This window comes from Dromaius novaehollandiae, chromosome 5 (assembly GCF_036370855.1).
Source record: "Dromaius novaehollandiae isolate bDroNov1 chromosome 5, bDroNov1.hap1, whole genome shotgun sequence".
Classification (NCBI taxonomy): Eukaryota; Metazoa; Chordata; class Aves; order Casuariiformes; family Dromaiidae; genus Dromaius; species Dromaius novaehollandiae.
Window position 1 is genome coordinate 59,872,240 of NC_088102.1, and position 12,009 is coordinate 59,884,248.

General features: G+C 41.5%; 1 protein-coding gene across 9 annotated transcripts in view; it reads right to left on the minus strand.

Moving 5' to 3' along the window:
• TEAD1 (TEA domain transcription factor 1) overlaps positions 1-12,009 on the minus strand; it is a 160,602-nt gene that overhangs the window by 96,417 nt on the left and 52,176 nt on the right. For all 9 annotated transcript variants that reach the window (XM_026104537.2, XM_026104536.2, XM_026104534.2 and 6 more), the window contains exon 2: positions 8,660-8,913. In XM_026104537.2, the coding sequence (XP_025960322.1) occupies positions 8,660-8,807 (148 nt within the window). In that variant the 5' untranslated portion in view covers positions 8,808-8,913. The remainder of the gene's footprint in view (positions 1-8,659; positions 8,914-12,009) is intronic.

The following is a 12,009-nucleotide window of genomic DNA, read 5'->3' on the forward strand; positions in this document are numbered from 1 at the left end:
TCACTGGCATTGCTAGTATGAAATAAAAGACAATTTAAAGTATGTTTTCTATTTAAGTAATGTTTTTCTTTCCCATGCTAACCAAATACCAGCTGACGTTAAGATATAAGCAAGCAAAAGTAAAACGGCTACAGGTAAATAAACTTGAAATGTTCCAGCTTTGCTGCAATGATTAGGTGTGCTGAAAATGCATTTAGTTCCTTATCTGCAAATTTAGTACAAACCAGCTCACCTACTTCCACACGGATTACTAGAATATGCTTTCTAACACCTACAGCCATATATTCTGTGCTGCTCTTTCCAAAACTATCAAACTTCAAGCCTGTGATACGTTTGCAAAGGGCTGAGTATAAACCAAGATTCAGCCCAAGCCAATTCCATCATCGCTTATTTGGGGCCCCATCTATTCTTTCCACGGAGTACAGCCGAACAAGGATCAGGATCTTATTCTGATCTGTTTTGGTGGCTCATACACATAGTAACCTCTGGCAAGCAGAGTGTCCTCTTACACAGGTAGGTCAGGCTTTGGGCAGAATTCCTAAATTCTGTAAGATTGTGTGGGTACAAGACAGCCTGACATCTGGATTTCTCTCTCTTTTTTTCTTGATGAGCTAGAAGCACAATCATTGCAAAGAGATCCCAATAAAAGGATAAAATCTGCCTGAATCCAGGGAAATCCTCAGGAGGCTTGACCTAGTTGGAGATGGCTGTTGTGGGAAGGCTGTAATTAAACAGTTGCGATAGTGACACTGAGTTGTCACACTAGAGAAAGCAAGCGTTGACCATGATTGCTATTTACAGTGTGTACTGGAGTCCTTGTAGGTAAAAGTCTAATGGTATTTGATTGACATCCCTAGCAACTCCTTTAGGGCACCACACTCTCTTGGGCTTTCAATTTTCTTGCGAATTTGGGACATGCTGTTGTGCCTTTTGCAATGGGTCTGAGCCAAGCTGTGCCACTTCCCTTTGTTTAAAAGAGCATTCATGACATAGAATTAGCACATCTATGTTCATCTCTCTCCCCCTTCTTCTAATTCGTGTTATTTTTGCTTGCAAAACCACGTCCTTTGTTCAGCCAATGCAAAAATTTGCGTATGCTTACAACAAAAAACAATAATAATAAAAGCTTCAAAGGAGTCATCTTATATTAGCCAACTCATTGCTTCTACTGAATGTCTGTAAACTGTTAATCCAATAACACATCCAATTCCTTAAAGTATACGGTCAGACCAAAATCATGTGGAAACCGAGACACTGAAGTGTTTCTCTCTGATTTTGCAGACTAAGTGTCACATATCAAACTTTGTAGGCTAGGAGAATACTCATACAATGATATGGCTACAGCTTCTCAGGGGCATCACAAAGAAGTCATGTATGCATCTCTGAGGAAATTCCTGTAAAACACAGTTAAGCTACATATTAATTTTGAATAACACTGCCCTCACTCAGGGAATTATGCAAGAATCACGCCAGTCACAGCTTTTACTCTCTAACAATTAGCCCAGCCTCACTCTTGGCCTGCACAGGGTGGGATATAAGCCCACTTCTCTGGGAGACTGCACATCCCCAGATGACCAAAGGTGCTGTAAAAAGCCTTGTGTTCCCACTGTCCCTTGTTCCTGGTAGGTTATTTGTGATCGCACCTGCACTAAGCAAATCCACAGGCAGGAGGGGAAACATTCAGATGAAATCCCCTGCCCACGTGGTAGAAGTGGTGGCTTTCACCACTCACTCCCTGGTCCCAGCACACATCACTTGAACAGCCGCTGGGAATCAGTAACTGCAGTAGCTCCTGGTTACTGGTGCAAGCTATATTGGTGGTGGAGGGGCTAATTTTTGACCAATTTTTTTCCTGGTACCTCATCTTTTAAGGTGCTATCTGTGCTGTCCAAGTTTCTCTTTCTAAAACAATAGTTTCTACATTTCTCTACCTCTTCTGCTTCCACACGGATGCCTAGGGCACTGGTGTCTAACATGAAAAGAACTCACTTTCCACGTCCTCATATGAACTTTACTGAGGATATGGTCAGTGGGATTCTGCTATGACCGTGTGAGATATTTCAGCTGGAATTTGAAGCTGGTAAGACAGGAGACACTTCTACCATAATCTCATACTGGTCTCATTAAAATGAATACAAACGAAACAGCCCATCATGACCGCTACGAGAGAGGGGCCTTATTTGGCTGACTCAGTTGTCCCAGGTTGTCTGAACCTGAAAGACACCACCTGATTTGCTTCTGATGGATCCTAGTTCTTCAAGGAATCAGATTGAATAAATGAGTATTTTTTAATGTTTTCTACATGCAGGCTTTTCAACTCTCCTGAACCCTCAATACTGAGCAACTAACTGTAACACACTAGATCAGTCTGATCAAGGCTGTTTCAACTACATCCTGCTGCGACAACCCTATTTCTTAAGGCTGCCAACCATGTCTTCCCCAACTACAGCATCACAAGTTCAACTTGTGAAATCAGTGCTAGAAGGAAAATGAACTCATATAAATCATACTAAACAATTTCCTAAATGTATCATGGATATTCCAGTGAGGTTGCTTCACTTCAGTGCTCTCATTCTAATATGTGCCATTTCTAAACAAGGGTTTTACTAAAGGAACAATGTCATAAAGGCAAAACATCCTCTTACTCTATTTAGTACAGTCATTTGAATAGAAACAGCCATTAAATGACTCTTAAATGGTCAAATGCCTGATCTGAAGCTGTTCCTGCAGCTTCCACTTAGTTCCAGGCAAAAACTAGTGGTGCTAGTAGTCCTCTACGCAAGGGTAGCCTACTAAACACTGGAAAATTTGCATAACAGCCAGGCAGTTTATTTGACATTGCTTACCATAAACGGGCAATAAAGAACTTTCTGTGAGTCCTCCTCTACATGGATGACTGAAGAGAAGATACTTGGTACAGAGAGGATAAGAAAAGGAGGGTGCTACAAAGCACTTCCCGCTCTTTTTGGTGCAAAAATTTTCAGCAAAACTTCCTACTATACCTTATTCTGATTTCCTTTGGAATACATCATTCTCCTGGCCCAGAGTAGCCAAGGGGAGTACTTGATCACTGTGCCTCGCATGACCTTGCACAACATTACTCACATTTTCAGATGTGGTGCTTCCCACAGCCTGCTCTCGCCTGCCTGCTCCCCAGGTAGGAGTTGATACCCTTATCACACAGGGCTCCTACAGTCCCACTTAGGTTTTTCCTTAAGGATGGCTGCTTGCAGCAGAGGGAAAAAAAAGATTCTCCATCTTTCAATAATCTATAGCTTTGTCCCAAACTGTTAATAATTTGCTCTTGAAAGCCCAAACAGAAAAATGAAATCCTGTTCTCCCATATTCTAGAAATACTAGACTACACATTAGCCTGACATCCTTCATTTCCAATGACAGTGGTGCCCATTTCTCAGCTCACATGTGCAGACTGCCTTCTTGCAAGCACAGCATGAGGATGTTGCAAGATCATCACCAGACTGCAAAAATGTTTATAGGCAGGTATGTTCAAGATCTGAGTAATTTAGGTAGTAACTTTTCAAACAGATGTTGTATCTTTGGACCTTCACTTTCTCCACCCTGATCAGATTGCTCAGCACAGGCTTGCCGCCTGCCTCCGTGCAGGCACAGTGTGATGACGTAACACAGAGCACAATCTCAGCATTGCAAGAATGTTTCTAGACAGATTTGTTTACAATCTAAGTAACCTCAATAGTAACTTCCATAATAGGTGTTCTATCTCTGGTGCATTTTGTGTATGTTGCCGTGAGACAAAAAAAGAAAGAAAGAAAGAAAGAAAGAAAGAAAGAAAAAAAGACTATCTTTGTACAATGATTGCAATAACAGATGAATAAACATGCAACCTGATACTTCACATCTGGTATTTCATCACTCCAAATACCTTATTCACATTCAAATATATTTAATACTGTGGAAACTTTATAAGGTACTGATGTCTTTATAGAGGCAGTAACTTGCATAGAACTTTTAAAATTAAAAGCAACAGTAAAAATAATCTGTAACATGCTACCTTATTATTCATAAAGCTAGTTAATTTCCTAATAGAAACCCAGAAAGACACCTAATAGTACTAGTGAATTACAGAATCACATAAGCCCTGCAGATACGATTTTTTTTTTGCTGATGTACCAGTTCAAAGTTCAATTTTAATATTCACAATTTATAGAAGGTGCTTTGGAAATGAAGACTATTTTTACTCATTGTGCAAAAATTCTATCATCTGAGAAGAAATTTTTTTTTGACAAAAGTATCATTTTTCCTTTACTATGATAGTAACTTTGGCAAAGAAATTTTATGCATGACCTAACGAATGCATATAAGCGTCCTGAAGAGCTGCTCTGTACCTTCTCATTTTAAATAGTGCCCATTTATATTTTTATAATACAACTAAAAGGGCTATGAAACTTTCTTTTTAAATAATCACTAATACCTTTTTAAGTAGTTTTGTTCTGTAGTTGTGAGTTAATGCAAATCATGATGACTAATTTGATGCATAATTGAAGAACTGTTTACAGGCCTCCAAAAAATTAAGATCAAACTATTTTTCTGTTTTAAATACGAAAGCCATCTTTGCTACCTTGAGGCTAAGTAAGCAACACTGATTGTAACAAGTCTGCAGGCACTATTACACTTACTAGCAATTTTAAGTTACTTTGACATTGTTCCCAGCCGCACTGAAGTTCCATCTTAGTATAGATTTGGTATAAATTTCAAAAAGGTGAAAACACACACAGTGGGCCAAATCCATCCCCATGGTAACTCCAGTGACTTCAGTGTTACACCAAGGATAAAAGTAGGGCTGTATTTCACAGCAGCTTTCATTCCTCTAATCTTTTCCAAAATACTCTTCCAGGAGCAAAGACAAGCACAGGCAAATATCCTGCCAATAAGTGAGTTCACAAGAATTGCTACAATAACTAAACTGTCAGCAGCAAAAGACCAACAATTCGAACTAAGTACAAATACAGGACAGCCAATGCCCTCTAATGGGCTAGAGTTTTACTATGTGCTGGATAAACAAAGACAGAGAAATTCACCATAATTGACCTCTGTGAGGAAAAATAAATTATAGGGTGCCCAACTTCATATTTGTGCATTATATCTGCATTTTATCAATATTTCTTTTGATACAGTAAGACATGAAATGAAAATCTTACTGATACCTCACAAAACAAATGAAAATGGATCTAAGAGTGGATTCTCTCTTCCTTGGGCTTTGCTCAATTGTTTCCTCACAGAAGCAGAGCATCAGTTTACAGATGAGTTTCACTACTCTGGTCCAAGCTTTCATATTTATTTATTTATTTTTACTGCTTGTCAATACCACAGTAGCAGCAAACCCAAAACTGTAAGACCGTCACAGCTGCACATGCACGTATGTACCTAAAGGGGAAAAGACAGAATACAAGGTACTGCTTTCCGGCAGAAACCTTATCACTAGTAATTCAGCTTTACTGCAAACTCCCTTTCTCTCAAGAATTCCCAAACGAGGATTACTGGAATTTGACCCTTCCTAGTCAAAAGAAGCATCTCTAGTTTTTACCCAATCATTTCCTATAAATTTAAAACCACAGATTTCATTAAGTCTCTCTCTCTCTCTCTCTTTTTTTTTTAAACAGACTTTTTTTCAGGAGCCATAGTCCTATACTGGTGTCAGGCCCAGCAGAGGCCAGAAACCCCTGTGGCCTCACACGGGACACAGCTTTGCCCCATGGCCCCACTTTGCCCGAGGGCCATCAGCGCCCCTGGGCGGACCACGTGCCTAGGGCCACGTGCAGCCAGGACGCCCCCTGCACCCTCCCCACAGGCAGCCCAGCCATCCCTCCATCCAAAGGCTTCTTTCCTTCTCACCTGGTGCAGTAAGTCACTTTTCTGGGAAGGCAAGGGAAGGAGATGAGGCGCCCTCCCCCCTGCCCTCCCCAGCTGCAGGGGAACAGCTGAGGCGTCTTGGCGTGCCCCGGGGCGGATGGCCATCCCCAGCACCATCAAGGTGGCTCTGCCATGGCCCTGCAGCACTGCCTGAACCGTGCCACAGTCCCTCCCTGCCCCCTAAATGCCTTGGAGATTTTAAGGAGCCCCATCCTACTCTGACAATCCTCAAAGTCCCACCAAGTGAAAAGTCAGGGAAGCCAACTTTGCAGATGTCACTTCAAAGGACCATTTTAGATCACCACGAAGAACAGCGAAGAAATGCTGGCTTCTGTGTAAGTGAACATTGCAAAGTTCTCATTAAATCAAGGACAGAGACTTAAAATGTTTCTCCAAGCAAAATCTCTGCCCTTCTCAAAGTCTCTCTCAAAAAATAAAAAACTGCCATTGCTTAACTTAATCCACCCAGAGTGATCATTATATTTGCTCCTGTAAAGATCATATTTGTTCTAGTGCCTATATCTAAAGCTAATTTCAGTCAGAAAATGAAATGCTGCTCTCTTGACCTTTTGTCTTACATGGCTTATGAATTACTGACACATTACAATATCCCCCTCCACTATGGAAGCTTAGAGATATTGCAATGTCTCTCTTGTAAGTGAAATAAACTTGGTATGCCACTAAAAGGCATTAAATTATTTTCATTATGCCACACAGAATCTAAAACACTTACACTGTTTTGATTTCAAAATCCTTGGAGAACAATTATGCTCTCAGGGCCATAAGACTCTATTATAAAGTCCTCAGAAACCTAGCATGGTTTCAATAAATCCTCAAACACTACAAAGCAGTTACTCAGCTTGAAGAATGAAAATATGAGTTCATCCACTACAAAGTCAGGACGTAAATTCTACTAATATAGTATTCTGCACTTCCTGACACATTTTTTCTTCATAAGCAAGGCAACGCTAAGTCAAGCTTTCAGCATAAAAGACACAACTCATTTTTGATAAAAAATTACCAATATTTGTTCTAGGATAAGCACAAATATGATACGCACATATATGCTTATGGTATTATTAGCTAGCATTATTAATTGGGAATTGATTTGTGTAGACAGTTTTTATGTATGTGTTTTAACAAATGTTAACATTCAGGATTAGAGAACTGTTTAAATCAGTGATTGTCAAAATGAAAACCTTTTATGGATAGATATGTTAATTTCTTTAATTTACACAATGTCACAAATAACGCTTTAAAATACCAGAAATCAGATTTCAGGGACGATTTACTGTGGGTGCAGGGATCCTGATTAAAAAACCTTATTTTGGCTGCCGAGACTGTTCAAGCATAAGTATAGCTCTCAACCATGAATATACAACAAACTTGTTTGTATATACATACTTGTGTCCTCCTAGAAAGAGCATAACCTTCTAATCAAACAATTTTTCTCCCTTTTCCAGAGGAAAACAACCACAGCAATGACCTACAATCAGAAGAGACGGAAACTGGCAGACAGCAGAAGACAAGAGAAATTACGTTCTCCAGTGCAGGAAGGGGGGGAGCAAAGCAGGAAACCAGGGCCCAGCAACTTTCTGCCAGCGGCAGCTGAGATGCTTCACCACAACTCCCTCTTCCAGACACGGCGTTTCGTTTGGCTGCGGGGGTCACATGACAGCTGGGAGCGCAGGCTGGACGCTTCGTTTCTGCCCGGCTGCGGCAGGGCCGGGCTGCGCGCAGCTCCCCCCGCCAGCGCCGGGAGGGAGGAGAAACGGCCCCGTTTCCATTACCTCATGCGGGGGCGCGGGGGGGCACAGCTGGTGGCAGCTGCGGCACCATCTGCTCGCAGGGGCTGCGCCCGCCGGCCCCCTCCCGCCGCGGGGTCCGGCTCGTCCTCGGCGCCGCGCCGCGGCTGCGGGGCTGCCCCCGCGCTGGCTCCCCTGGGCCGCGGGAGCAAAGGCGCCCCGGGAAGGCCGCCGCTCGCCTTCGGCTGCGGGAGCACCAGCCCGCCGGCCCGCGGCAACGCAGGCGGCAGCGACAACCCGCTGCCCCCCGAGCGGGACCACCAGAGTCAGCAGGGTTCACATGAGGGTGTCGAGCAGGAAAGGAAGAAAAAGCAACAGGCCTTGGGAGTGAGAGAGGGAGGGTAAGTCAGAAAGACAAAAACTAAAATGCACTGGGACAACATATACTAGTGCCTGTGTTCCTGGACAGAGCATGTATTTACGAGATGCTGACAGCACGTTGCCGTTTGCACCGAGAAAAGGAAAGGGGAGAGAGCAAAACCAAAACCAAAACACCCCCCAACTTGCATCTTTCATCAAGAGACTCCCGAACATGACAAGAACTTTATCACTTTGCAATTTCAGATTGCATATTCTGTCACATGGTCACTCAGATGGTATTTCCCGTTCCTCTCTTACACCATTTATTGAAAAATAAATAAAAATCCTTAATGTACTACTTATATTGAAGGAGCAACACATTTAAAACCTTCTTTTGAACATTCACATTCAGCCACATAATAGCATTAATTAAAGATACAATTCTGCACCTGCACATTGCATCCTAATGCCCCTTGTGAAGGGACTGGTCCAGACAGTCCCGCGCGATGCATCTGACCAGCAGAGCTCCCTCAACTTCAGAGAATTCTGCAAGGTTTGTTCCATTACCATCAAAATCAGAGCCAGAAATTTTGTCTAAAAACAAATTGGGCTTTATGGCTTTCACTGGGACAATTATTTCCAAAGGCTAAATGTGCACCACTTACCATACATTTTGCCTTCATCTGATAAGATGATTTTCCTCCTCCCACATGGTGGATAGATAGCAAGAGCCTCCTGAAAGCTCTGTTCAATGTCAGGGCTCCAGACACCTTCTGCGTCATTGTCAATAGGTTTATCTGCAGAATCACTCATTCTTTCAATATCTTCGGCAGGGCTCTCGCTGCCGCTCCAGCTGCTGGGCTCAATGGTGATGGCTGGGGTCTCCAAGCCTAAGCCTGGAGTCTTAAAGGAAATAAACCTACAAAACAAACAAACAACCCCAAAAGACATTAAAGACATGATGTAAACATCTCTGGCTATTTCTGACTCTAAATTAACTTAACAGCTGCTGACCAGTAATGGGAATAATGCAACCATGAGAAACATCCAGGAAAAGTAAAAGATTAATAACAGTTCTACCCCAAATCAGTGGAGGTGGGAGGATAAGGTAGTCAGAATGTAACACTGATTTTCTGTGTGCAACTACATGAAGGCATACAGCACCAGGTTATTTTTCACAGATAGTCAAAGTGGGTCTTAATACTGGGGAAAGCTCTGCAACACATGACAAATCTCATCTGGCTTAAGACTGGCACCTTTAAAATAACAAGCCAGATCCTCAGGTGGGGGATAAATCAACATATTTCCACTGACTGGAATGGAAATACACCAATTTACACCATCAGTGACTACCAGAGCCTAAAACCACTTAAACCTAAAAACAAAAGCAAAAACTACTGTTCACATTCATGCAGATGTCAGTGGAGTAAACGGAATTACACTAGCAATGACACAGCTCAATGCGATTAACTGCAAAAGCCTGTAATTTTCAGATCTTACCCAAATAAATAACACAATCAGAATCTGAGATACAAACTGAAATCTTTAAAATGATAATACCAACGGGATTATGAAAAAGGATACATATTTTGTCTGTTTTAGAAGGTCTCTGTCACAGAACTGTAGCAGAACAAAAGTTACAAGCTTCAAGTTGCTGAATCAATTTAATAAGAAATAATTTAATATAGCTGCACCTGCTCACACCACCAGAGCTACAGATCTGTCAGTGTTCCTTTTGTATTTTTGAGAGAAATACAACTCTGCTATAAAGATTTGCTCCAGGCCAAAAAGCTGCCATACCAGACCAAATTCATCTCTAGTGTAATTCTTTGGGAAGTCAGTGAAATAACACCACAAACAGATTTGGTTCAACATGTCTAGGCATCATGCAGTTTTATTTTGAGGAAAGAAGAAGTTTGGTGACTCTAACCGATCTAAATGGATGGGAGTGTTCAAACATGCATGCACGAGTCACACACTTAAAAATTCAGTTAGTTGACTAAACATTCAAAACTCCCATATACTATAACCTATTTATTCTAGGGGGTGAGATGCGAGTAGGTCCTTTCCACATGCAGAAGAGGAGGACTGAGCCATCTTCACAGATGGCTCCGTCCTAATTCTGATACACCTTTTGGGGGGTCCCAGTATGTTTTAAAATAACAGGTGAAAAGCGGCAGAATGGCATTCAGCCCACAGAAACAGAAGGGAAGCTGCCACAGTCAGAGGTTCTAACAGCTCCGCTGAAATAGTTTCTTGTGCTGCAGAACTCCCTGAAAGAGGAAATATTTACAGTAGCCCTCATCTGAACTAACCAATCCCCAGAGATAACCGAAACCTGATAATTCAGTCCATCAGAGGCTACAGATGGCTACAGGTAAGTACGGAGTATTTCCAGAAGCTTGGATCAGTACATGTGAAATGAAGTCTCAAAAACTTCATCTTCCTTACTTGCATGTCTTTTCTTACAAGGAGGCATCTCTTAATTTCACTTTGGTCCTAACATTTCAGCACAGCTTAAGAAAATGTTAGTGCCTAACCACCGGTAATCTCAAGGCTAATCAGTGCCTTGAACACCTTTTAATAACTGATAATGAGGCAGCAGATGGATTCATAGGGCACCACATGCAAATGATAAGTGAGTGGAAAGTCTGGCCAAATACACCACTTACTGTCCAAGCAATCCAAAAGGTATTGCAATTTTTAAAAAGTCTCATCACAAAGAGGGAGATGTAAACATTTGTGAAATACCAAAACACAATTTTTCATAATTTTCAGAAGGATGATGGGCTTGATTCAACCCTCACCAGATTTGAACCTTGTGCTTGAGATTTAACAAAACATACACACAACAATACTGGGAAAGAACTAAAAATAATCATTTCCACTTAAGCCTTCAAATACATGTGGAATTTTAGGTAAATGAGAGGTAATTAAATGTTGACTGGGATAATTAGCAGGGTTTCAGTTTTACTGCCACAGTGCAGGGAAAAATGACTACTGGAGATTTTACTGGTCTCACGTGATCAAGATCCCAGTTTAACATTCCATCAGAAGACAGCACAGAGCGGTATTGTGTACTGGGTCAGTTCTTCAAAGGTGCCTCAGAGAGGAAACCATTCACCTCCCAGATCACAGGCACCACTTCCTGCAATGTACAGCGGAGCCATAGGGATCTTTCTTTCCAGCCCAACCATGCTCTGCTTACAAAATCTGCCAGAGTCATAGCCCCAAGTCTTACCATCACCCTATAAACCAACCCTTATTATTACATTAGGCTGAAATAATAATTACAACGCACAACAGAGAGGCTCTAAAGTAATTAATGTTACTTGGTATTCATGTTGGATCTTGCATTCTGTTTACTGGTGCATTTTCACCAATGTGCCATCTCCCTTCCCATTCCTTTCTACCTACTTGGATATCATTTTGAGGCTGTAGTAGCTACTATACCAGCCTCTAAAATGTAAGATAAGCATGTGCTTCTTCCAAAACATCTGTGTGATAGCAGGGAGGAGCAACCTGCTAGAAAAAAACCTCTCATACTAAAGGGAGCTTTTAGTGGATTCTATTTTTGTGAATGCTGACATTGCAGATCAAGCCAGAGGACTGAGGAGCAAAAAACAAACAAACAAACAAACGACTTGTATTACAATCACTAAATGGCTCCCTCTTGTTTCAGGAATATAACGAGCTACTCAGTTAATCACCTCCAGCTCAGCTCTATGTATCAAAAGGCATAGATGAGCTATGCTGCACATTTCTAACGGGCTATAAATCTCATGTCAAACATTTGGACTTCCGGCCCAATTTAAATTTTAAGAAATGCCCTCCCTATATTTGCAAACTTCAAATCTCAAAATACCAACTTGTGGTGGAGGAAGAGGTAATTTCCTGGAGGCGATTAAAAAAAAAAGATCCACTTGCACACATCAAGTTGAAGAGTTCCATATTTGCTTTTTATCATGTTCATTTTTATAGAACCAATCTCATCCTTGTACGTTCTGTTAATAAA